This window comes from Neophocaena asiaeorientalis, unplaced genomic scaffold, assembly GCF_003031525.2.
Source record: "Neophocaena asiaeorientalis asiaeorientalis breed wild unplaced genomic scaffold, Neophocaena_asiaeorientalis_V1.1 scaffold177, whole genome shotgun sequence".
NCBI lineage: Eukaryota > Metazoa > Chordata > Mammalia > Artiodactyla > Phocoenidae > Neophocaena > Neophocaena asiaeorientalis.
The window spans coordinates 14,746,703-14,768,768 of record NW_020172779.1 but is presented as its reverse complement, the minus strand read 5'-3'; the positions used below and the strand labels follow the sequence as shown (position 1 = coordinate 14,768,768).

Below are 22,066 nucleotides of genomic sequence, written 5' to 3'. Positions count from 1 at the left end.
AAAGCCGAATAGCAAATATTTTAGGCTTGTGGGCCAGATGGTTTCTGCTTCAACTACTCAGCTCTGCTGTTGCATGACAGAAGCAGCCACAGACAATATATAAACAAAGGAGAGTGGCTGTGGTATAAGAAAATTTATTTACAGAAAGAAGTACCAGCTGGCTGGACTTGACCCCAGGGCCGCAGTTTGCTAACTCCCGGTTTAGATGGTCAAAACCTGCATCTGCATTACACATCTGTAAATCTATAGATGGATATGGATAGGATATACATAGATCAAGATATAGATACAGATTTGTCTGTGGTTCTTTGTGAATATGATTTTCTTGCCTCATTTCAGGAACAGGGAAGTTTTTTTAGGACAAAATGATTTTTTCTATATCCCATTAAAGTCATCTTTTTACTCTCCTCTCTGAGCATAAGATGAGAAGGAAGGAGGTAAGAAACTGGCACCTGATGAATGCCTGGTAATTACCAGGATTCCAGGCAGTTTACATATGTGGTTCTCTTTTCATCCACATGACCATGCCATGAGGTAGGTTTAGAGGGTCCCTTATTCCACAGTTAATAGGAATCAGTGAATATCTACTTAAAGGGAATCTGCTGAAAATGGGGACCAAACTTCATACTAAACAGTGAAGGAAATTTCTCATTAGTACGTAATCACAAAAATATAATTAAAATACAAAAACGTGTTTATTGTATCTCATAGTTCACAAAATTGAGGTTATAATTGCAACTATGCTCTAATTTTTACAATGAAAACAGACTCAATTGAGTGTTAATTTGAGGTTATATTTTCTTTGCAAAAACTAGATGATAATACAATATAACTTCACATTTTATTTTCTCAACATTCTGGGGGAAGGAGTGTATGGTATTTTTCCCACTTTGAAGTATCAGTTGACTTGTCTTTCGTTGTTCCAGTACGACTGTCACTTGTTAATGGCTTTGGTGTATTTAGAACAGCTCTCCATCATCACATCCATCAGCTTCGTGGAATCCTACATCCTTTGTAAGCTTTGCCTTTTCACTTTGCAGATGGTTCACGTTGTACTATGGGACGCTGTTACCTGATAGGGAGGCAGAGACTGAAGTTCAAGGCCGTGATGCCCAGGGTATAGGCTGCTGTTAAATCATCGAGGATGTGTGCATGGAGACCTCATTAGAGAAGTGGTTTTTAGTTTTGAGGATTTTTGCTGCCCTGTGCAATCTCTGAGCTACGCGGACTGGGATAAAGAAGAAGTTAAGGCAGATCCCTTGATTTGCCACTCCTGTGTTGTCGATGAGAAACTGAGGTTCAGAAAAATAAACCTGCCCCAGGTCATCTGGTTTCTAGGTGGTGAGCCAAGATTCAGATCCTGGTTAACTAGCACTGGTTATCTATTACTGTATAACAAGCTACCACAAAACTTAGCAGCTTAACGTAACACACGTTTACCATCTCAGTTGCTATGGGTCAGGAATCCAGGCGTGGTTTACCTGGGTCTCCTGCTCAGGGTTTCTCACAAAGCCTGTGATTAAGGTGTCAGCCAGGGCTGGGGTCTCATCTGAAGGTTTCACTGGGGAAGGACTCTCTTTCAGGCCCCCTTTTGTAGTTATTGGAAGAATTTTGTTCCCTGAAGCCTCTTGGACTGAGGGTCTTGGTACCTTGCTAGCCATTGGCTGGAGGCCACATTGAGTTCCATCCCACGTGGGCCTCTCCAAGATGGATGTATGAACAGCTTGCTTCATCAAAGCCAGCAAAAGAGGGAGTTTCTGGTGGTCTAGTGGTTAGGATTCAGCACTGTCACTGCCGTGGCCTGAGAACAGAGATCCCGTAAGCTTCACAGCGCACCACCCCCTCCCAAAAATACAGCCAGCAAGAGGGAGTCTACTAGCAGGGTGGCAGTCACAGTCTTTTATAACCTAACTCCAGAAGTGACATGCCACCTTTACTGTATTCTGTTGGTTAGAAACTAGCCATAGGTCCCAGCCAACTTTCCGCAGAGGGAATTAACCACAAGTGTGTATAGCAGGAGGCAAGATTCACTGGGGTCATCTTAAGATCTGACTGTTAACACTAGATTCCAAAATCTTTACTCTTCTCCTTTTTGGTACTGGTTACCAGGGGAGCATGGTGGATGCTTGCACCATGAAGAAGAAGCTTAAAATATAACCTCACATCACTTTGTAGCACCACTACCTTGGAATGCTTTTGGATGTTGACTAAAAATGCTTTGTCAATAACAAGGCTTTGCAGATACGCCAGTCCCTAACACAGGGCCTGACACACGGGAAGCACACTGCAGATGATGAAATGAATGCCATTGAATGGGGAGAGGGGGTTGGGGGCCAGATTGACTTTAACATCTCAGGATGTTTCAGAGATACGGCTTGTTCTGGGGAGGAGAAAAGGAAACACCCAGAGATGGACTGTTTCTCTCCACGGGCTTCGTTCAGATTCCCACTGTGTCTGCCACTCAGCATGGCCCAGGAGTCCTGCTGGAGCCGGAAGTACAGAGCTCATGACTCCTGTCTCTAGCCTATAGGGGGGAAAGAATGTGACCTGCCAGCCCTAAGATAGCATCACCTTTATCAGGAAGTGTAAAATGAAAACCAGGGTACTGGAGAGGGCATGTTGGTGGCATTGTTAATGGGAATGTTGTCTATTTCAGCTGATAATATTATGAGTATAGAGGGGGTCAGAGGCATGGAACAGAACCGCTTGGTCTGGGGAAGGCTGATAACCCTGTCCCCAGGCAGAAGACTCCAACCCTCCCACCTCCCCAAAATAAATGTGGCCTCCTTTAGGAGGGCTGGATGGATCTGAGAATACTGACAGCCAGGATCCCTGCAGAAATAGACAAGTGACGACTCAGACTTGGTATAGACGGTGCAGTGCATGGTGGCACTCAGACGTCTTCTTGCCAGGGCTTCTTCCAAGTTCTAGTTGATTTCCCTATTCTAAAGAACAATCTCAGGTCTGAAGAGATGGCAAAAAGTTCCATTAGCCACATGGCACTCAGCCATAGGCCCGACCCATCCAAGCTCAAATTCACTCCTGCAGTAGCTAACACGAATTGGCCTCCGTGCTGTGCCAGGCGCGGTGTCACATAGCCTCCGAGCATGGCCTTGTGTGCTTCTCATATGCACAACAGCCCTGAATTAGGAACTGTGGTCATTCCCACTTACAGATGAGGAAACAGTCTCCTAGGAGGCAAGTGACAGAGTTGAGATCTGAACTCCTGAACCCATCTGTGCTTCTGTGAAAGCTCTTCCAGGCCCTCCTGCCAGGGTGGGCTGGAGGCCTGAACCCACAACAACTTCCCTTACAGGCCTTTTGGATCTTGTAACCCACTCATTTCACAGATGTATACACTGAGGCCTGGGAAGAGGAAAAAGCTCCGAGTGCCTACAATGAGTACACAACAGAGCTAGAAGTAGAACTCAGGTGTGTGTAGCTTCTTCAGAATCGTTTGGGCTGGGCACTGAGATTCTAGGAGGCCTTGGGGCTGACTCGGAGGGAATAAGAAAGCCCCTGACACATAGTGGGTGCTTTACCTCTGGGAATTTCCATGGGGGATCGGTAGGATCCTGATGTGGTCTGAAGGCTGTAGCTTCTGCTGGAGAGCAAGGATCAGGGTGGTAGCCGAAGATCAGGACATGTGGGCTAGCTGTGGCCTCAGCACACCTGCCCCGTCAGAGGGGTCAGTTCTGCTGCGCCTGGCTAGGGAGCGTGATTCTACACATGCCCGTTTCATGGCACACGGATGAGGGGTGTAAGGAGGAGAGTCCAGCGGTCAGCCGCCACCTTCCGCCCTCAGTCTAGGACGTTTGGTGAGCTGCAGGTACTCGACAGATGCCTACCAGGACCCAGGAACCAGCCGCGGTCCCAGGGAACTACCTGGATATGGAATTGAGCTTTTCTCCCCCAAACTGGAGTCCAGAGGAGAGGGGAAGCTGAACTGTGGGCCTCAGCCCTCCCACTCTCTGGCTGGCTCTAACCTGGCCCCGTTCCCTGCAGAGTCTCACCCAAGTCCCCGTGACCGCTCTCAGCACAGGGTCCGGTCCCAGCAGCGCTGCCCCCCTTCCTTCCTTTGGTGACCCCGCTGCCTGAGCCTGGAAGCTGTGCCCCTCATCTGTAAAATGGGGGCACAGATATAACGGTGACAGTGCCCCTGGCTGGCATTGCTGCTGTCTGGGGTAAAAGAAAATGATGTGCTAAGAAGACGACCAAGTCAATGCTGGAGTTTTCACCCTCCTGGGCTTACTTTGAACGAAGCCTGGGAGAGGATATTTCCAGCAGGTCCGGCTTTGTTCCTGTCAGGGGACGCCCAGCTCGGGTGAGAAGAGGTGGGTAGGGGATGGTGTCTGGCTTAAGGGTATGTCAAGACCCTTGACCTTAACTGGCCTCATTGGCAAAGACAGCCAGGACCCTGCCGACAGAAGTACAGCTGTTGACTCTCCCCAAGACTTCAGCAAGTCCCAGGACGGGGGTCGTGGGGAGAAGTGCTAGGTGAGGAACAGAGGGGAGCGGAAAAGAAATCAGGGGAGGGAGGGCAGTGACAGAGGAGTGGAGTGAGGGAAACAGCCAGGGCTACAGAGAAGGAAACCACAGTGAGAGAGGAAGTAACAGAATAAATGGTGATGTGTTTAATGGAACTTAGGGGGCCAGTGCTTATAAAGTCTTCTCAGGAAAACTGGCCTGGCACCTGGTTCACAGGGTCTCAACCTGAGGCCAAAGGACCACTGCAAGATAGTTAACTCAAGTGTGCTGGCAGCTCCTCCCTGGCTGTTGGCCAGAGACCATACCACCTGGGGCCTTTCTATAAGCAACCGGAGTCTCCTCATGACATGGCAGCTGATTCACCTAGTCCCAGTCATCCGAGGGGGAGAGGAGAGAGAGAGAGAGAGAGAGAGAGAGAGAGAGAGAGAGAGAGAGAAAGAACAAGATGAGAAGGGAAGACCCTGGCTAGCCACACCTATCTGGCTTCCATCTGTGAGACTGATCATTTGGTCCTTCCGTCTGAAATCAAGTTCATATCTTAAGAATAAACTTTACTATGCAAGAGACCAAAGGGTGTTTCCCCTTCTCAGGTGAAAGAGGGCTTCCCTGCTGCTTTTCGCTTTATGAATTAATCATTGTTTTCAAATCCCAGCAAGTAAATTCCCCAGGTTGCCAGTGCTTTTAATTCCTGGAGATGCCAGGAAGTGCCACGTTCCGCCAGGTGTTTGCTGCCCTCTCCTGGCTGAAGCCCGGCTCTGCATGCCCCCTGCAGATGGGAACCACAGTGACACTGCGTTTTGGTGACAGGTTAAGGATGAGTTATGCCCTCACCTGGCTCTAAAATCACAGTTGGAGCTGAAAGGGACTCAGGTCTCTAGCCCCAACCTCTCCCCTAAGCTTTAGACTTGAATTTCGACCAGCCTGCTGAATATTTCCACTTGGACCTCAGACGGCAGGTGCCCAGCTTAGCTTATCTTTGCTGTCGTCCTGGCCCCGGGGCACATACTCTTGAAGTCTGTGAACACCACACGGTCCACCCTGTCACCCACCAACCCCCGTGAGCCTCCAGATGCCCCTCCTGCCCAGCCTACACATCCCCGTAGTCGCAAGTCCCGCTGAAACTTCGGAAGGATTCTGTCTCATGGAACCCCTGTCATCTCTGCAGGCCAGTCCATGACAACAGCTTCCTGACTGCTGTCCTGTCAGAGAGCAGTCTTTCTAGGCATAGGTGATACGGGTGTGGATACTGATGGTGATATAGGTACGATATAGATGACATGGAGGTGGATATAGAAATAGATAAAGATGATACAGTTATGGATATGGCTATACCTACAGATGTAGTAGCTATAGATCTTCTGCAGAATAAAGTCCAAACTCTCACTTGGCCAACAAAACTGTTCATACCCTATTCTGGCTTGCCCCTCCAGGCCCATCCTATATCCCTTGCCTTCTATTCCAACCACTGCTCATATCTGAAATTGTTTTTATCCATTCTCTAAACACATATGGGTTCTTCCTAAGTGCCAGGCTTTGGGATAGTCACTGGGATACAGAGAGGAACAAGGTAGTCCACCCTCAAGGAGTGGAGCCTCACAGACCAAACACACAAATGCAGCCCAGACATCGTCTGAAGAATGAGGGGGTGAGGTGGGGCTCTATAAAAACTGGATGCACTTGGTACAGATTCCCATCCACACTCTTAGCTTTCTGTTGCTGCCTAACAGATTGCCACTAACTTAGCGGCTTGTAGCAACACATGTGAACCGTCTCACAGTTTCCATGGGTTAGGAGCCTGGGCATGTCTTAACTGGGCCCTCCTCTTGGGGTCTCACAAAGCAGCAGTCAAAGGGTGGGCTGGGCTGTACTCCTTTCTGGAGCTTGGGAGTCCTCCAAACTCACCTGACTGTTGGTCCTTGTGGTTGTAGGACTGAAGTCCCACTTTCATGCAGGGCTGCTTTCAGGTCCTAGAAGCCACCACAGTTTCTGGCCTTGTGACCCTCACAGACCCTTCCCAACATGGCAGCTCACTTCAGGGCCAGCAGGTGATTCTTGCTCTATTCGGCTAAGATGGAGTCTTATCTAAAGTAACATAATCACAGACGAGTCTATCCCATTGCCTTTGCTACATAATGAAACCTACTCAAGGGAATGACATCCCATCAACTCTGCCATAATCTCTTGTTAGAACAAGGTCAAAGGTTCAGCCTGCACTCAGGTATGAGGATTATACAAGGGCATGGCTCGTTCGGGGTCACTTTACGGCATGGTCACCATGCACATACCTCGTAGACTCTTCCCAAGATTCACATACATTTCAAGTACAGGACTGTGGGTCGAGTCCCAGAATCTGCTTAAGGACTCTTGTTCCTCCTGAATTAGTTTAGCTGTGGGACATCAAGCTTTCCCTTCTCCCCACACATATCCCTACCCAGACCACAGGCTCTAGCCCCATGTTCAATGCCCGGTAAAGACAAAACCACTCCGTAAGGCCGTGGTTGATGATTGTCTTTGCAGGACCACGAACTTGTAATTTTAGCCAGTCTTGTACCTAACACCCCTTCAGCATGTGGCCATATCCTCTCCTCTTTGTCATTCCCGGCCCTCAAGACCAACCCCCGTCTCCAATTTCTGGCTACTTTTTCTTACTGAGAGGCTTAGCAGTCTTGTGACTTTAGGGTTGCAACTTCCACCTCAACTGGATCAGTAAAATGTTTCACTAGGCAAAGGCAGTTCCTGCCCTAGGATGAATTCTCAAGTTGGGTGTTAGGATAGAGTGCTTTATTTATGACACAGTGCACCAACGATTACAAAATGATAATGGGTTAGGATCAGTACTGGAATAGAAATGCCTTAGGGTGCTCTGTGATCCTAAGGGAGGGATCGCATGAGGAAACCCACAGGCAGCAGCTGGGAGGCTCTGGAGGCAAAGCCATGACCGGCACCGCCAAGGTATCAGCAGGAAGACGGAGGGGCGTGTGTGGGGAGCGGGCAGGGAAGGGGAGAGTTGAGACAGACACCGGTAGGGTAAGAGAATCTGAGGAAGTGCTGTGATTCAGTACGGCCCGCCTGGGTGTGGGAGAGCGAGAAGAGATGAGGCTGTGAGGAGGGAAAGCCAGATCATAGAAGGCTCACACCCCTTGCTAAAGGAGAAGATCGAATGGGGTTTTGTGTCCACAGTGCCGAAGGGTCCATACTCCAGGTCAACACATAAAATGGGCGATGTCCTGGATAAACCGACACATATGGCAACCCTAGCTAAGCCTCACATATCTTTGCAACCCTTTGGCCACAGCCTCTGGCATGCTTCAAGTGTTGTACTCCCAAAGCACGTGCTGGACGCTCAGATCACAACCTCAGCCACACTCTCGCGTGATTACTTGTGCTCTGTTTCCCCCGCTGGACTAGGAGAAATGACGGCCAGGCTTTATTCATCTTTGTACCCTTAAAGCCATCTCTCTGCCTAGGACAGAAGAGGCATTGATATTAACTCACAATAAAATAATAGCTAACATTTAATGAAGGCTAAGTATCTGTCAGACATTCTTCTAAGCCCACGACATGGATTATATCATTGAAAAATTGAGAACACTGGCACTTTTATTGGATCCATTTTACATATGAGAAAATCAGGATGCAGAGAGGTTGTGTAACTTGCCTAAGATGACACAGCATGAGAGGAGGGAGAGGATTCTAATCTAGATCTTATCTCCAGAGCCTTTGAATGAATAAAGTCAAGTCTTGAGAGGACAAGAATATGGATTTCTAGAATCGTCTAAGAGCACGTTTTCCAGAGCCTGTCCAGCCAGTGATGCGTGTGTGTCCGGGCAAGCAGTAGGCATCATTTGCTTGATCTTAAACAGTGGACTGAATGACTCGCCATCCATTATCTCCTGTGGTCCTCACAATAACTGTGATCTCTAGGCAGGTTCGTTATTCTCGTTCTATGGACGTGATCGTCGGGGTTCCCAGAATCAGTGAGCTTCTCAAGATCGCATACCAGAGCCTCTTTCTAGTCCATATCTTTGGACTCCAGACTGTATGGTCTTTTTACTGACGACACAGTTGTCCTGATGGTAATGATTGCTTCTGATGAATCTCTTCATTGCTAAAATGGGAATGATCATATCTACCTTGGGAGGCGGTTGTGTTGTGAGGATAGATGAGCTGATAGATGTAGTAACTGCTCACTAAAGAGTGGTGGTGGGTGTCGACGTTGTTACAGTTGTCGCTGCCGTCATCATCATCGTCATCATCACCTGAGAAGATTTGGGAGGAAGAGTAGGCAGATTCCAGCTGTGGATCAGGAGTCATGAATTTAAATAAGATGGCCAAACACAGGAGGGGGTTGAAAATCTTGTTTGGGTTCATGGGCAGGGTTGGAGACATAGATTCAGGTCTGCAGATCAGCGGCGCTGTTGATCAGAAAATGTGATCAGGAAGGATCACCAAGGGCCGGAGCCAGGACTCTGGTCCAATCCAGGGCCAGGAGCAGACGTTTCCAAGCCTCCTTACATCATGGTCCTTACCGTCACACCGTGAGATCGCTTCCTGTTTGTCTGAACTCTGAGCTCAGGAGGACGGATCCAGCTTATTCATCATTGAATTTCAGTTCTGTGTCCCCCAGTGCCTGCCATATAATGGATGGATGGATGGATGGATGGATGGATGGATAGATGGATGGATGGATGGATGGATGGATGAATGAATGAATGAACGTACAAGTGGGTACCCACTTACACAAACCAAAAAAGCATGGATTGGAACCTAGCAGGGCACAGAGCCAGATTATATAGAGCAGGAGAGCTTGGAGTATGTGACCAAGCCTCCTGCATGGACCCTCTCTTGTAATTTCCCTCTTACACACCCAGAGGACCTGGTGCTGACCATTGAACCAAAGACTCTCCACCAAGGGCAAGGGAGAACGCTTTTTCTCTGCTGAAACAGTGAAGCGTGCAGACACACACACTGTCCCTCCACCGCCACCATCACCCCCCTCACACACAGGGAGTTTATAAATATAATAATCTCAAAGGATTGTCCGCAGTTCGCTTCTGCCTGAGGCAGGGCCGTGAACCAGACGAGCTCTCAGTGACTTTTCAGTGAGCAGCAGTGTGCATCACGGCGGCTTCTGTTCTTTCTAGCATGAAGCGCACTTGGTAATTTCAAAATCGATTCTGAAGGCCCCCAGTTGAAAGAGGTTGTTTCCTTTAGTAACCATCGACTGTAAAAAAAATAATAATAATATGAAGATATGGTGACAGGCGCCATCGCCGAATTTATCCATCGTTGGATGAATTTGTCTTTATTCTAAGAATGTTTTCATATATTTGAAAAACATAGACCTATATGTGCAGGACACACTATTAACATATTCATATTCCCGTTGATCTACCAAAGCTTGCGGTAACTTTGGTTCTTCAAGGCATCTGCAGCCCTCCAGGGCTGGGACCCGATGAGCTAATTCAAATTCTCACTGTTTCCACCAACTAGCTGGTAAAGTAACAGCTATGCACATCCCTTCACCTCTCTCAGCCCTGTTTTCCTCAACTGGAGCAATAATTCCTACCTGCCTTTCAGGTGTGTTATGAGGTTAAATGGGGTAACGGATAAAGCACGCACCTATGTCTAACGGATGCTGTAGCTTCATCTCGTCTGACACCTTCGCAGTCTTGCCTCGGCGCGATCCAAGACTAGACGCTCCCTTAGTTTCCTTCTTCCTTCCCCTCTAGGTTCCTGATTGTCCTTGGGTGCTTGATTCTGGCCGTCCTGACCACCTTCAGGGAGTACGAGACTGTTTCGGGAGACTGGCTTCTGCTGCTGGTGAGATGGCGCCTGCACCGTGGTGCTGTGCTGCGGGGGTAGATGCTCTGGTGGGACCGCCAACGATGAAGACAAGGAGCCCCTTGGGTGCAGTTCTGCCCAACCGGTTTTGGCTTCCTGGAGTCTCTGGCCAAGTCCAGTCCCAGGAGAAAGCATTGGTGGATCAGTTGATGAGGTCTGCTGGGGGCACAGGTGGAGCAGGGAACGGCTGGCCTGTGTGATTCCAGGTTAGAGATAAGGGGACATAAACAAGGTCAACACAAACACCAATACCCACTGGTTAAATGATAAAATACAGCTTCCCAACCCTCTGACAGTAACACAAAGGCATGTTTTGTCCCAACCCTTCCTCTGCTTTTCCTCCCTAAACCCTGAGGATCTCTTCCTTCAAGGCCAAGCAACAAATCCCGTTTCTGCATGAGCACTCCAGGACCTCCCTTCTGGGCCTCCGCCTGTTTTTACTCTCCAGTCTGTATCCCGTGATGCGGCAGAGAGAGCGTGCAGTTAGAATTCTCGGGCAAGTTACCTAACACCCCGACTCAGTCTCCTCCCACCCTCACCTAAAAGATGTAGCAGTGTACGGTGAGGGGCCCACGCCGATAGGCTGGGTGCAGCCTCCACACCGGGCCAGGAGGAGGCTCCCAGGAAGGGCTGGATCCTTCTGCAGCCCTGGATCCTTCTCCAGCTGGCCTTTTGAATGACCACGCCTTCCTGGATTAGGATCAACCCACCTCTCTAGGGTGAGGCCCCACCCTCTGCACAGGGAAGGGATGCCAGCCCCCAGTCAGGGTTTACGAAATAGCTTTGCCTCCCACTGAGCTAACCATGTGTCCGTGGTGCCGGAATCAGCAGGTTCCTTCCAAGGGCAGGTGTTGACAGTCTACAGGGCAGATCTGAAGCTAAGACCTGAGCAGATGACTCCTGGGAAGCCATCCAGTTCCAGGAACTAAGTTTCGAGGATTGCTGCAGCTCCCCAAGGGCCCCAGGGAGGTCACCAAGCAGTGGGGGCGAAGGTATCTCCATCTTCCCTCAGCAGGGAAGATGCAAACCCGCTGTCCCGGGAGACGCCATAGCATGGTCTTGACGGGCTCAGAGCCTGATCACCTGCCTGGGATTCCTTCTTTGCCACTTTTGGCCTTGAGACATTTGTTCAGCCACTCCTTGCCCAGCCTGGGTTTTTCAAAATACAAGATGAGGATCATATTATAAAATACTTCCGGTTGTGCCTGGCCCAGGAGCTATGCTCAGTAACCATTGGCCACGATTAGCAATACCAGGGACCAGACACCGGCTGGGCAATATCATTGATTCCTCTCCTTCCAACCCAACTGAACTTCTTGGGGGCTTTTAGTACATTAAAGGGATTTTTAAAAAATGATCCATTAGAACAAAAACATAGAAAAAAGGCTTAATGTTAGAGACAGTTAGCACATCAGAGTGAAGACAGGAACTGCCCCAAACTGAATGGAGGTGATCAGCCTGTCCTACCCCCTCTACCACCAAACCAGCAACAACAGAAATCCAGCTCTTCAGAACTTACAGACAGAAATCGCTAGTTCTGGACAACCGGGTCCCGGTTAATGTGTCTCTCCACATGTGCTTCAACGCAGGAAACATTTGCTATTTTCATCTTCGGAGCCGAGTTTGCTTTGAGGATCTGGGCTGCTGGGTGTTGCTGCCGATACAAAGGCTGGCGGGGACGACTGAAGTTTGCCAGGAAGCCCTTGTGCATGTTGGGTAAGCCCTGACCCCGAGCCCGGGGGTGCCTCATCCCCTTCTTTTGGTGCATTATTTCTCTGAGGCAATTTTAAGCAGACGCTGTTCTTCTGGGAAACCATGCAGCATCGTGGGGGCCCGCCCCGCCTCTGACCCTCCCTTCAATCCTCCAGTAGGTGGAATTCCTGCCCCCGTGGCTTCTCCTTATAATGAGTCCACAGGGCAGGAATTCTTAAGGCGGGTGGGAGACACTCTTGGCATTTGGGTCGTGAAGGAGCCACAGCTCATTGCAGGATGTGGGGCAACCGCAGTCCCTGGAGTAGTAGCACCCCAGTCACCGTGACAGCCAAACTGCCCGTGCAGTTCGACTGGCCACGGTGGGGATGGGAGGCGTGACACCATTGCTGGTTGAGAATGACCTCTGTAGGGCCGCAGAGGTAATTCTTCCATCCTAACACCCAGTCTGGAAGAATCTAGCACCTGTGACCCCCCTCGCCACCATAATGCTGTGTCCTGACCCACCTTGCTTTGGGGAGGTGTCATGGAGACCCCTCCATCCAGGTGTAGGCATTTTGATAGCAAAGAAGATGGAAGCTCTCACACACACCTATTGGTGCACCCCACCATGTTCCCATCTGAAGATCCCACTAAAATCATACAGTGACAGGACGAAATCTACCTGCAGTGATGGTTAAGAGTCTTGGAGCTTCGATTTCCTAGGGATGGTTAAAGTCAGAGGATCATAGAAAGTCAGGGCTGGAAGGGACCTTCAAAAGCGTTTGGTTGAAGATGCCCTCCTGTCTGATTCCCCAGCCCCCTTTGCAGCAGCCTTTAAGTGGTCCCCCAGACTCTACTTGCATACCTCCAGTCATGGGGCGCTCACCACCTCTCGAGGGTATTCATTCCATCTTAACTCCTCTGACTCTCTTCAGATATTCGAATTCAGCCATCCTATTCCTCCCCTCCACTCCAGCAGTCTCCTTTCATTGGGAGGGATGTGCTTAGCGGCTTCAACCCCATCTTATAGCCCATTTTCTTAGCATCATAGACCCTCTCCTCTGAGCTGCTGTTTATTCCTCACTCCCCTTTTAAAAAGTGACCTGCCGGGACTGGACACAGCCCTGTGGGTACGAATGACCCAGCCAGGGAGGAAGAGCTGGACCCCTCCCCTGTCCTAGGCGCCAAGTTCTCTCCGTGCCTCCTGGGGCTGTGTGGCTGCGTTTGCAGGTTGCCTCACACAAAGGACAGGTACCAGCCTCACTGTCGGCTGAAGCCTCTCTTCCTTCTTCCCATTTGCTGCTGAGGTTGGAAATCTGAGGGTTTTGTTTATTGCTTAGAATTTTGAGTGCAAGGAGGGTGGGTGTGTGTACGCACACATGCACACATGCAATTTTGGAGCACTTTGTAGTTACTGATTTTTTTCCACATTTTTTTTCTCTCTTCCTTTGTCCTCTTACCATGTCTATCTACTGTGTCTGAGTCCTTTACAGCTGCTATAACAGTATACCACAGACAGGGTAGCTTATAAACAACAGAAATTTATTTCTCACAGTTCTGGAGGCTGGACATCTGAGATTGGGGTGCCAGCATGGCCGGGTTCTGGTGAGAGTCCACTTCCTGGTTCCTAGACAGCTGTCTTCTTGCTGTGTCCTCACATGATGGAAGGGGCGAGGGAGCACGCTGGGGTCTCTTTCATAAGGGTACTAATGCCATGCATGGGGGATCCACCCTCATGACCTAATCACCTCCCAAAGGCCCCACCTCCCAATACCATTACACGGGGGGTTAGGACTCAACATATGAATTTGAAAGCACCCAAACATTCAGTCCATGGCAGCCCCCAACTTTCCTTCCCCTTCCTCTTTCCTGTCTTTCTTTTAAGTCTTAAGCTGACTTCTTTTTGAGGTGACCTATCCAGTGTGTGTGCATGTGTGTGTGTGTGTGTGTGTGTGTGTGTGTGTGTTGGCAGGGGTTGGGGGAGATGACTCTGTGATCGACGGGTTCCTGCCAAGTTAGAGGATGTCATAGCATGTGGAGCCCGGGCCCCTCCGGAACAGGGGCGTTCCCCGTGGAGCTGTCTCCACTATTCCAGGATTGTACCGGAGCTCCAGATCACGTTCCCCTGCCCGCCTGTCTGGAGAGACAAGGCTGGGCCTCAGCATCCACCATCCTTGCTGGCTTCTTTCCTGATGTTGCTGCATTTTCTGTTCTACTCCTCTCAACTTCTCCCGTAACGTGGCCCCTGTGGGAAATGTTGCTTTTCTCTGTGTGTCTGACAAGAGGCTGGTCATCACGTCCACACACATCATGGCCTCCTTGCTCGAAGCAGCCTCAGACCCTGCCATTTTGGGCGTGGACGGGTCCCTCTGGGCCAGAATTTGCTGTCCTGTCGGAGTGTCGTAGACTTAAGTCACATTTACCCTGCACCTAGGTTTTGTTTTCTCTTTTACAAACGTGATAAATGGGTATCTTTGCACAGATAGACTGAGAAGCCTGGCCAAGGATATAGACATATTGGTATCCAGGTGTCTGAGCACTACGTTTTCCCACAGCGTAGGCACACCTGGGAGATACTTGGCCATGGTGGAAGGGGTGCCAGCTTTTTTGGCAGACGTACCTGGTGTGGATCAAGGAGCCTAATCCAAGCTGGGTGGCAGCACAAACAAAGGTGTAGAGGTGTGAGAGGACACTGTGGGCTCAGCAAACCACACATGCTTCTAGAAGGTTCCCAGGGGCTGGATCACAGAGGGTTTTCAGAAGTTTGGACTTTGCCCGGTGGATAAACATTCCTACAATGTGTTCCCTGGAATCCTGATGCTCTTGCAAAACAAAAAGCAAAACAGACAAAAACAGTTCGGACAGGTCAAAATCTTCGGAGAAAGGCTGGACTTCATTGGTGAAACTGAGAGCCACAGGGCATATTAGCATACTAAAGGCTCTGAGAAGTCCTGCAGTAGCAAAACCTGTTTAATTGAATTTTTTTCAGATTTACTTGATCATGGGATCCTTTTTACTTGCTTAGCCCCCTGCAGTACAGTGGGGAGATAACAGATCCGGGAGCTGAGGGGAGGGCATTGAAGGGAATAAGAAAGAGACCAGGGCCCCCTCTTTCTTCCATCCTCAGCCATTTAACTTCAGGAGCCAGCTTGGCCCTTTCAGAAGTTCCTCATCCCCTCGGCCTCTGCTTCCACCAGTCACAGCTCTGGTAGACGTTTCTAGGTCACCTCCTGACAGCAGCATCCCACTTCTGGGGTGGGCCCCACGTTTCCCCACAGTCTACCCCAGGGCCTTCTCTGAAGCTGAGGGAGGTCACAGGCAGTGGAGCTGGCGAGTGTGGGGACGTTACGACCCCCTCAGCCAGCAGGGAACAGGATCTAGTGGACAGATGGCCCAGCTCCCATCTTTCAGAGGGACAGTGGTGGGAGGTGTTCTGCCTACAGCTCAGAGGCTCCAGCAGCGGCCTTGACAACGTGCCTTGCACTGGCCTTTTCCCCGCCCCCCTCTCCCCTCACTTCTGCTTCCTGAGATCATTTCTCATTAAATCAGCCACAGCCTCGTCCCTGTCTCGGGCTGTTTGCAGGGAAAACCCACAGTAAAGCAGCATCTGAGCTTCAGGCTTCACCTCCACCACCTGGGCAACCCAGATCCCTTCTCGGCCAGAGAGGGACCCCCGAGTGCCACCCCTGGAGGGCCTTGGAGCATCACTTCCCTAGGATTTAGAGTGAGTGTTGGAGTCCAGCAGGCCTCCTGCATCCAATCCCAAGTCGGCCACATCCGGCCGCGTGGCCCTAGGAGGGCATTCACACTCAGAGCTCCTGTTTCCTCACCTGTCACAGGAGAACGCGGATCACGTGCGGTCCACGTCACGATTCAACACAGCAGCGTTTAGCTTGTGTTCGTCTGCCGCCGACTGCCTGTGATGGCTCCCGTGCCTTAGCCTGACCTCCTTTCCCCTCTCCCCTACCACCCTCTGTCCTCTCTGCAGACATCTTCGTGCTGATTGCCTCTGTGCCGGTGGTTGCCGTGGGAAACCAGGGCAATGTCCTGGCCACGTCCCTGCGGAGCCTGCGCTTCCTGCAGATACTGCGGATGCTCCGCATGGACCGGAGGGGCGGCACCTGGAAGCTCCTGGGCTCGGCCATCTGCGCCCACAGCAAAGTAAGTGCCCCTGCGAAGGGGCCAGAGCGCGCTGGCTTCCCGCCCACCTAGGCCCATCCGTGGCATCTCCTCCCTGACAGCATCCCCAGAGGGTGGTTGTCCTGCCCACTGGTGATGATGATGACGACAGTGAAGATGGGGGGAGAAGCAGCAGCAGGAAGGAGAAGCACACACAGGTGTGCTGCAGCCGGCAGACGCAGGTAGACCTGGGCTCAGGTCTCAGCCGCACCGAATGCAAACAACTTTGGCCAAGTCACTCAACCCCCTTTGACCTCAGTTTTTCCTCATTCCTAAAGCAGGGATGATAATGCCTGTACCTCCGGATTGTGGAGAGGATGAAATGAGCCAATGCAAACCAGCATGGGATGGGAGGGAAGGGTTCTGGAATCCCGGCAGACCGGTTTGAATCCAGACTCTCTTGGTGGGACTTTGGAGATTTCCTGTAACCCCTCTGGGTCTTCTCTCCTGCCGTTTATAAAATGGAAATGATAACGCGCTCACCTCAGGGTGAAAAGCCCTTAGAATACACCCAGTTCATTGATGCAGTTCAGTTGCTATTGTTATCATGGAGCCAGAAGCACGGGTGCCTAGAACATAGTGTTTGATACAGGTTAGCTCGCCCCCGGGGTCAGGCACTGTTCTTACCCCATTTCAGTGCCAAGGAAGCAGATCTGGAAAGAGGAAGTGAGCTGCCCACCAGCACAGTCCCAGGCCGTCTGGCTTCAGAGCCTGTGTTCAATGATTTGCTGCTGGTCGTGGTGGCTCTTGCCTCGCCAAGGGAGATGAGAAGCTAGGATGAGTGGGACCTGGCCTGATCTCTCCCAGAGTCCCACGTGCTTGTGCAGGTGTGGAAACCCAGGCAGGCAGAGTCCAGCGTGTCTGGAGCTGTCTCTGTCGTGCTCCCCGTGTTTCTTTCCTACGGTTAGCCCAGACCTTTGGTAGCACTTTGTGTTAACATCCCTGCCTCAGCCAGACCCTGGAGAAATGAAGGAAAAACCTCTGAGTGGCAGGAAAAACCTCACACTCCGAGGCCAGTTCAGGAGAAATCGGAGTGAAGGGCCCCTGGGATGGGTGTTCTTCAGGGGATAAAGCCAAAGCTACCTTTCTCACTACAAGAGCATCTTCTTGTGCCAGGCTTGGTGGGTACAATGGACACGGTTGGTGCCCTGACCAGGCTACCTTTACCGGGAGGATGTGCTCAGCCCTCAGCTGCTATGAGAGTTAGCCGCTAATATTCCCAGCTGTCCCCTTCTCTGGAGACATACAGGAGCGCAGCCTTGCCCGGGAGCTTATACTGTTCTCATCTTCCTTCCCCCACATCAGGGAAGCACACAGCCAGTGACTGACTGACACGAGTACCTTTCCTGTGTTGGGACCAGCCCTGTGGTGCAGTTCACACTCCAGAGCTCCCCGTGGGATCAGGCTGAAGGAGGCTCCAGCAGAGTCTACATCCTTGCTGAGCTATTTCTCCTGCCCCGTCTGGTTTCTTTCACTCCCTCTCTCCGGAGACCGTCCCTCAATCATCACATGCACCTAAGTTTCTGTCTCAGGCTCTGCTTCTGGGGAACTGCACCAAAGGCAGTGATCCTGGGGCAAGTTGCCCTTGGGGAGCTCAGAGTTTCCCTTGTATGCGTTAACAGCACCATGCCATCCCCACTTGGCAATCCCAGAATGCCTCCACACAGCTAACTCCTGGGTTCTTCCAGCTCAGTGCACACCCAGATATGCCGGCATGTCATCGTAGAATACAGGAGCTCAGGAGTCAGACAGCAGCTCAGTGCAAATTTCAGCTCTGCCGCCTTCCAGCCGTAAGACTTTAAGAACATAGCTCTGTTTTTATACGAGCTTCCCCAGTGGTTAAAATGGGAATCCTTCCAGCTGCTCACATAAGAAAAGGTACATGTAAGTGCCTGGTGAATAGTAAGTGCTCATTAATGGTAGCATGGATTATTTCAAACATGCTTTTCTTCACAAACATACAAGTAAAAATATACAGAAAATGAAATAACAAATTTAAGACACCCGGAGTCTCTCACTGGAGGTTGCAGTTTCTTGCCATACATGTGTTATTCCCCATCTGTGCCACTTCTGGCCACAGGCTCGGGGAGGTCAGGGCTTTCTTTTCAGAGTTCTTTCTTCACCCGACCTTCTATTTTGTCTTTTATCAGAGGACTTGTCAGCAATACCTAAACTTGTCTCCATGGAGCTGAGCTGATTCGCAGCTCCAGTGGAAATCAGGGCTAAAAGTGGCTGCTTACGGTCCTTGTCCTGTGCTCCCTCAGACTAGAATAGACGACAGTTGGATGTTTGCTATGTAATTCCTGGGAAAAGATGGTCCACGCCACCGCCAGACCCCACAACTGATGCCAGGCGGGCAGAACTTCAAGTATGTGGTAGGAGACCGAAGGCAGACAAAACAACTGCTTGGCAAGCTCTGTATCCCATCCTTCCCCCAACAGTCCCACTAGACGAGCCTTCAGCCTTTCACTGTGCCGAAGCTGCAGAGCAGTTATAGGGCTGGCCTTCACTTCCGGGGCAGGCAGTGTGTTCAGGAGGTAAGCGCTTACCTGGATTCGACTCCAGCATTTACTAACTGCAAGAGCTTAGACCAGTTCCTTCCTGGTGAACAGGCACTTACCAATTCATTTCTTCATTCATTCAGAAAACGTGTTCTCTGGGCCAAGTTCCATGCTTGACTCCCCTGGAGACTCAGAGATGAAGAGTGACGGGCCCATACAGGGCTGCACAGGGTTAGACTTTAAAGTTAACACTCTTACTAAAGTTAGGATCAGCCGGGCTCTGCTTCCAAAACAAATAAGCCCTGGAGTCTCTGTGACTTAGCACAAAAGATGTGGGTGTCTTCTCACTCACACAGTGTGTCATGTGGGCTGGGTGGTCCTCGTCTGTCTTGGAAATGAGCCTTGAGTCACCAAGGCAAGGGAAGGGGAGCCCAGAGCATCCTCTAGAATGGATGTAAGGCAGGAAGTAGCTCCCATCACCCCCCACACATTGGCTGGACCGCAGGCCCTCAGCCCGCACCTGACTGCAGGGGGGCTCAGGCGTGTGTTCTGCCACAGAACTGCTGGTGAAAACTGCCTCCAGGCAGAATTGCCTTGAATAGCCTTTGAGATGACTGCAGGGCACAGAGTGGGGACACATTTCACTCCTCAGGGACGACCTTTATACCAGCTCCTAATCCCACCCAGCAGTGCTTCTGTGTGCGCATGGACAGCTGTTTCTCTGCTTAAGTACCAGGTGAAACTTCTGACTTGCGTTTGGGGGCCGGAGGCTGTGAGCAAGCTTGGGCACGCCAGAATCACACTCACCAGACCAAGAGGGTCGTGCCCGTACAGCCACTGGGGAAGGACGATCCAATTCACCTTTTCCTTCTCGAGCCCCCAGCGGGGCAGACACTCACGGAGGGGAAGGACGGGCTGGATTGCCTACAGCACGTCCGCTAACCTCTCTCCGCTGTAAACTCACACGAGTGCACTGTGCACGCGATGCTGTGGGGAAGGTCAGGCCTCTAAGCAAACGAGCATAAGAAAGTGTTAGAGATTGAAAGTGTGTCTGGAAACTAGTGAAGGCATTGAAAGAAAGCTAGACATGAACCCTAGCTCTAGTTGGGGGAGCAAACATCCGGAAAGCTCTCATGAGGGAGGTGACGTGAGTCTGAAGATGACTCAGTGCTCTCTGGTTGGTCCCATGGGGAGGGACAGGGAGGATGGAGGACCAAGGTGAACAAAGGCACAGAAGCGCAGAAAGCAGCCCCGTCGGCGCGATGTGATTCACCCATAAAGCCAGCTGACTGGCCGCAGATGGTCAAACAGATGAACTCCATCGACGTGAACAGCTTCATTCTCTGTGATGACTCGGCAGGAATGACGGGCCTGATCTCCAGGCGGTGTTCGCCCGTGACTTTGACTTTCTTCTGCCCAGCCTGCCACAGTAACCACAGCAAGCCTTGGAACTGGAATAGAATGAAAAACATAGAAAGCACCTCAGGGATTGTCACGGCCAGGATGTTCGAAACCTCAGTGATTTGCCCATCTTTGCCATATCTCTGCACCATCCTTACTATTCCTCAACGTTTTCCTCCAAATCAGCTTTCTCCTGTTTACGTACATGTCCTAGTCGGTCATGCAGGAATATCCACGAAATAATAGGTTTCAGTGTAATCTATGCTAATGTGTAATATGGTCTAAATCAGTAGGTGACCACGTCACGTAGCAAAACACCTGTCTGCATTTGAAGTGTCTGTGGCACTTTTTGGAACTCTCTGGTCCAGTCCCTTCATTTTAAAAATGAAGAAACTGGGCTTCCCTGGTGGTGCAGTGGTTGAGAGTCCGCCTGCCGATGCAAGGGACACGGGTTCGTGTCCCGGTCCGGGAAGATCCCACATGCCGCAGAGCGGCTGGGCCCATGAGCCATGGCCGCTGAGCCTGCGTGTCCAGAGCCTGTGCTTCGCAACGGGAGAGGCCACAACAGTGAGAGGCCCGTGTACCACAAAAAAATAAAATAAATAAATGAAGAAACTGAGGCTGCGGAGGAGGGGTCATTTGCCCAGAGTCACACACAGTCAGTTAGTGGCAGGGCTGGGTCCCTGTCCACAGCTCCGTCCGCTCTGCTAGGATAGCTCCCCATTGCTGTCCGTCCCTGTCCCAGTAGAAATGAGCTTTGTCCTTGCCCTGCCCAGTCCTGTGTAGGATCGGCTCTCCTGAGTCCCGAGCCTTGTCTCAGAGGCAGTGGCCAGTCTCTCCTGCCTTCTTGCCTCCAGGGGAAGGCCCTTGAGCTGTGATATAGAGATCACAGAAATCTTCCTCTCCTCCTAGAGCTATACACTTGTTTTGTTAATGATGAAAATAATGACCATATTACTGATCCTACTTTACATTGATGGGAGGTGAGGAACAGAGAAAGTAAGTAACTTGCCCATGTCACAGAGCCGGGCAACCTGGACTCCAGCTCCAGTGTGTCTGCTTCCAACCTCCGCCCAGCCTCCACTCGTGACCCCCTCCCTGTCTCTGCTTTGCCCTCCCAGGAGCTCATCACCGCCTGGTACATCGGGTTCCTGACACTCATCCTTTCTTCATTTCTCGTCTACCTGGTTGAGAAGGACGTGCCGGAGGTGGATGCCCAAGGAGAAGAGATGAAAGAGGAGTTTGAGACCTACGCGGATGCCCTTTGGTGGGGTCTGGTGAGTCACCACCTTGAAGGCTGCCCGGTGGGGATTGGCTGTTAGGGACAGAGAGAGACGGAGGGCGTGGCATGGATGCGCTCGGTCGGGCCACTGCGTTCTGCGGCCACAGGTGAGGGGAGGCCTCCTCCATTTCTGAACCTGCCCCTGGGAGACGCCCCCTGCAGGGTAGGCCCTTGGAAGGGGCTTTTCCGTAGTGTTTATAAGAAGTCAGAGCTCTCAACAGTCTGGTCCTAGGGTCATTCAGGTACCTAACCTCATTCGTCGTAGGCCGTCATCAGCCAAGCCATGCTGTGCAAACAGACACAGTGGCAGATGTAGATGTGTGTACCCAGACCCTCAAACACACCTAGAGACACGCAGCCCCACACCCACAGGACATTTGGTACTAAAGCATTGCTCTAAGCACCTTACATTTATAAATCTATTTTAAGCTGAAATAACTCTTATTATTAGCCCCCTTTTAAAAATAGGGAAACTGGGCTTCCCTGGTGGCGCAGTGGTTGAGAGTCCGCCTGCCGATGCGGGGGACGCGGGTTCGTGTCCCGGTCTGGGGGGATCCCACATGCCGCGGAGCGGCTGTGCCCGTGAGCCATGGCCGCTGAGCCTGCGCGTCCGGAGCCTGTGCTCCGCAACGGGAGAGGCCACAACGTGGGAGGCCCGCGTGCCGCAAAAAAAAAAAAA

At 51.0% G+C, this 22,066-nt stretch overlaps 1 protein-coding gene across 1 annotated transcript in view; it reads left to right on the top strand.

Annotated features, from left to right (window-relative positions):
- KCNQ3 (potassium voltage-gated channel subfamily Q member 3) overlaps positions 1-22,066 on the top strand; it is a 288,456-nt gene that overhangs the window by 227,494 nt on the left and 38,896 nt on the right. The window contains exons 3-6 of the mRNA XM_024741287.1: positions 10,221-10,311; positions 11,922-12,048; positions 16,013-16,185; positions 21,227-21,382. Coding sequence (XP_024597055.1) covers positions 10,221-10,311; positions 11,922-12,048; positions 16,013-16,185; positions 21,227-21,382 — 547 coding nt within the window. The remainder of the gene's footprint in view (positions 1-10,220; positions 10,312-11,921; positions 12,049-16,012; positions 16,186-21,226; positions 21,383-22,066) is intronic.